At 34.2% G+C, this 2,696-nt stretch overlaps 1 protein-coding gene across 1 annotated transcript; it reads left to right on the forward strand.

Moving 5' to 3' along the window:
* Positions 1-831: 831 nt before the first annotated feature.
* LOC120089116 (uncharacterized) lies at positions 832-2,190 on the forward strand. Its single transcript, XM_090306402.1, has 2 exons — positions 832-1,374; positions 2,137-2,190. Exons 1-2 carry the CDS (start codon positions 832-834, stop codon positions 2,188-2,190), a joined length of 597 nt encoding a protein of 198 aa, XP_090162528.1.
* The last annotated feature ends 506 nt before the right edge of the window (positions 2,191-2,696 follow it).

Raw genomic sequence — 2,696 nt, forward strand, 5'->3', positions numbered from 1 at the left:
TAGTTATGAGCAATTTATGAAGGGTCAACTCATTGTTGAGTTATATCATGGACATAGAAATATATTTACAGTGCGAAGAGTGTAGTTGTCGGTCTTTAGTGGAAGGACGATAGTTAATTAATGTTGATTACACTACTACAAAATCTACATTATTTGACACTTGTAGTTTTTAATTACTTGACGTTTCTGTGGAAAAAAACGTCAAGTAATATGATTTTGGACAAAAACAAATGTCAAGTAAAAGGGTTAAAAAAGCAGATATTGATGGAATATTTCGGATATTTTCACGTGAACCTTTACTTGACACGATTTTCGTGTCAAGTAATATAAGATCTTACTTGACATGTTTCACATGTTAAGTATAAGAAACTCTTACTTGACATTTTTTTTGTGTCAAGTAAAAGAGTTAAAAAAGCAGAGATTGATGAAATATTTCAGATATTTTCACGTGAACCTTTACTTGACACGATTTTCGTGTCAAGTAATATAAGGTCTTACTTGACACGTGAATACTTGACATTTTTGTAGTGTCAAGTAAAATATATAAAAAAAATACCTAATAATACTTGTTTTCTTACTGGAATGAAAAACCCTAAATTTATAATTTTATTTTCTCCATTTCTCTCCTTCCCCAAACCCTTGGTCGTCCATATTTCTCCTAGTCGCCGCCGCCCGCATTTCTCTAGTCCGTCAGTGTTACCGTCCGTGGTCGTCTGCTACCGGTGGTGTCGTCTGGTTTCCTTTGTTTTAGGTTGGAGATGACTGTCGACAAGATAATCGAGGTAACTTTTGGCATGCAGTCCTCCAGAAGCCAATGAGATATTCAGGAAAATGAAGGAGACTGGTCTAATAATTCCATACGCTGTCGCTATGCTTGATGGACTCTGTAAAGATGGGCTTATTCAAGAAGCAATGAAGCTATTTGCTTTGATTCGTGAAAAGGGTACAATTCCAGAAGTTGTGATTTACACTGCTGTCGTTGATGGGTTTTGCAAGGCGGAGAAGCTTGATGGAGCAATTAGGATTTTCAGGAAAATGCAGAATAATGGTATTCCTCCTAATGCCTTCAGTTCCGGTGTCTTAATACAGGGATTATACAAATGTAAAAAATTAGAGGATGTTGTAGCTTTTTGTATTGAGATGTTAGAATTTGGGCATTCTCCAAATCTAAACGCTTTTGTTGGCTTAATTGATGAGTTATGCAATGAAAAGGGTGTGGATGAAGCTCATATTGTCGTAGAAACCTTGAAGCAAAAGGGGTTCTTGATTAATGAGAAAGCTTTAAGAGAACTTTTGAATAAAAGAGCTCCATTTTCACCACATGTCTGGGAAGTGGTCTTTGGGAAGAAGAATAAAAAGGAATTTTTCCATGTTGTAAGTCTTCTTTCCTTTCCCTTTTATTTAACCTTCGCTAATTCAAGTTATGTTTACCGTAACAAATTTTCTTCAATCGTTTGATAGCTTCTTAAGCTTGTGCGAATTGGTGGGTTGTTTATGTTTTAGATGTTAATTTTGCTGATCTGCTTGGTTTTTATGTCTTCAATCACCTTCTACAAATAAAGATTCTTAAGTTCTATATAAACATCAATTTCCATACAAATTTTATAAGTTGTATGAGTTATCTAATTTGAATTATTGTAATACTTTTTTTGTAGTTCCAAGATTAGCTTATTATCAGTATGGATAAATCATAGATGACAAAGAGTAGATTATCTAAAGAGTTTGAGTTGGGTGTGGAAAACTTCACCAAATTTGGATTTTCCAATACAAATAATACTACTATACGTTGTCCTTGTTTGAAATGTGGAAATTGTCAAAGTCATAATAGCAATGATATTAGAGATCTTTTATATTTTAATGAGATTGATGAAAGTGATAAGGTTTGGTTTTGGCATGGTGAATAACTTCCTAGATCATCCTTGCATGGAAAATTATCTGACTGTAGGTATGAAGAGAACGATGTTGGAAATATAAAAGAAATGGTTAAAATTGCTCAGGAGCAATATTCAAACAATCCCAATGGATTCGAAAAATTGCTTAATGATGCTAAGAAGCCATTGTATGAAGGATGCAAAGAGTTCACCAAGTTGTCTACATTAGTGAAGTTCTATCTTTTCCTGTTTTGTTCCAATGTAGAATTGTGTTGGGATCATTGTACTTGAAAGCTTTTTGTACTCTGTTCTACCTTAATGTAATGAGCTACCTTCATGTTCCATACTAATTAGTTGTGTATTTTATTTAGTGAACATTGGTCGTTAATTGTTATCAATGCGTATGATGACGTGGTGTGCTTGTTAGGATTGGTGTCCTAATTCTCCCAGAGTCTCGTTGTTTTATAAAGATATACATTGTTTAATGAATAAAATAAGTATTATTTAATTATGTCATTTACTCATATCCAATAAACAAAGCTCCTTGGTTATCTTATGTGAACTTAAGCATGTATATGTGATATACAAGTGGATCATGCCTTAAGTGATAACCTAAATAGGTCAGTAGTATAAGGATTAAGGTGTGATATATGATCTTGGTGACACTACGGATACGACCCGCTTTGTAGAGGTTTGCAAGTGTTGTGAACTACTACAGATGGTAGAACCTGACCATTCATGTGGAAACGTGTGAGTGGGGTATCCTATACAAAGAGTTTGTATAAGACCTAGACCACGAGATGACTAGACTCTATATATAACGCC

Source organism: Benincasa hispida, chromosome 10, assembly GCF_027475165.1.
Source record: "Benincasa hispida cultivar pf3 chromosome 10, pf3_genome.v1.1, whole genome shotgun sequence".
Classification (NCBI taxonomy): Eukaryota; Viridiplantae; Streptophyta; class Magnoliopsida; order Cucurbitales; family Cucurbitaceae; genus Benincasa; species Benincasa hispida.

Excerpts from the sequence above, each read along its gene's own strand:
- LOC120089116 (XM_090306402.1), top strand. The coding sequence starts at position 832 with ATGAAGGAGACTGGTCTAATAATTCCATACGCTGTCGCTATGCTTGAT. Across the intron at positions 1,375-2,136 it reads AAAAGGAATTTTTCCATGTT|AATTGTGTTGGGATCATTGT; the intron begins GTAAGTCTTCTT and ends GTTCCAATGTAG.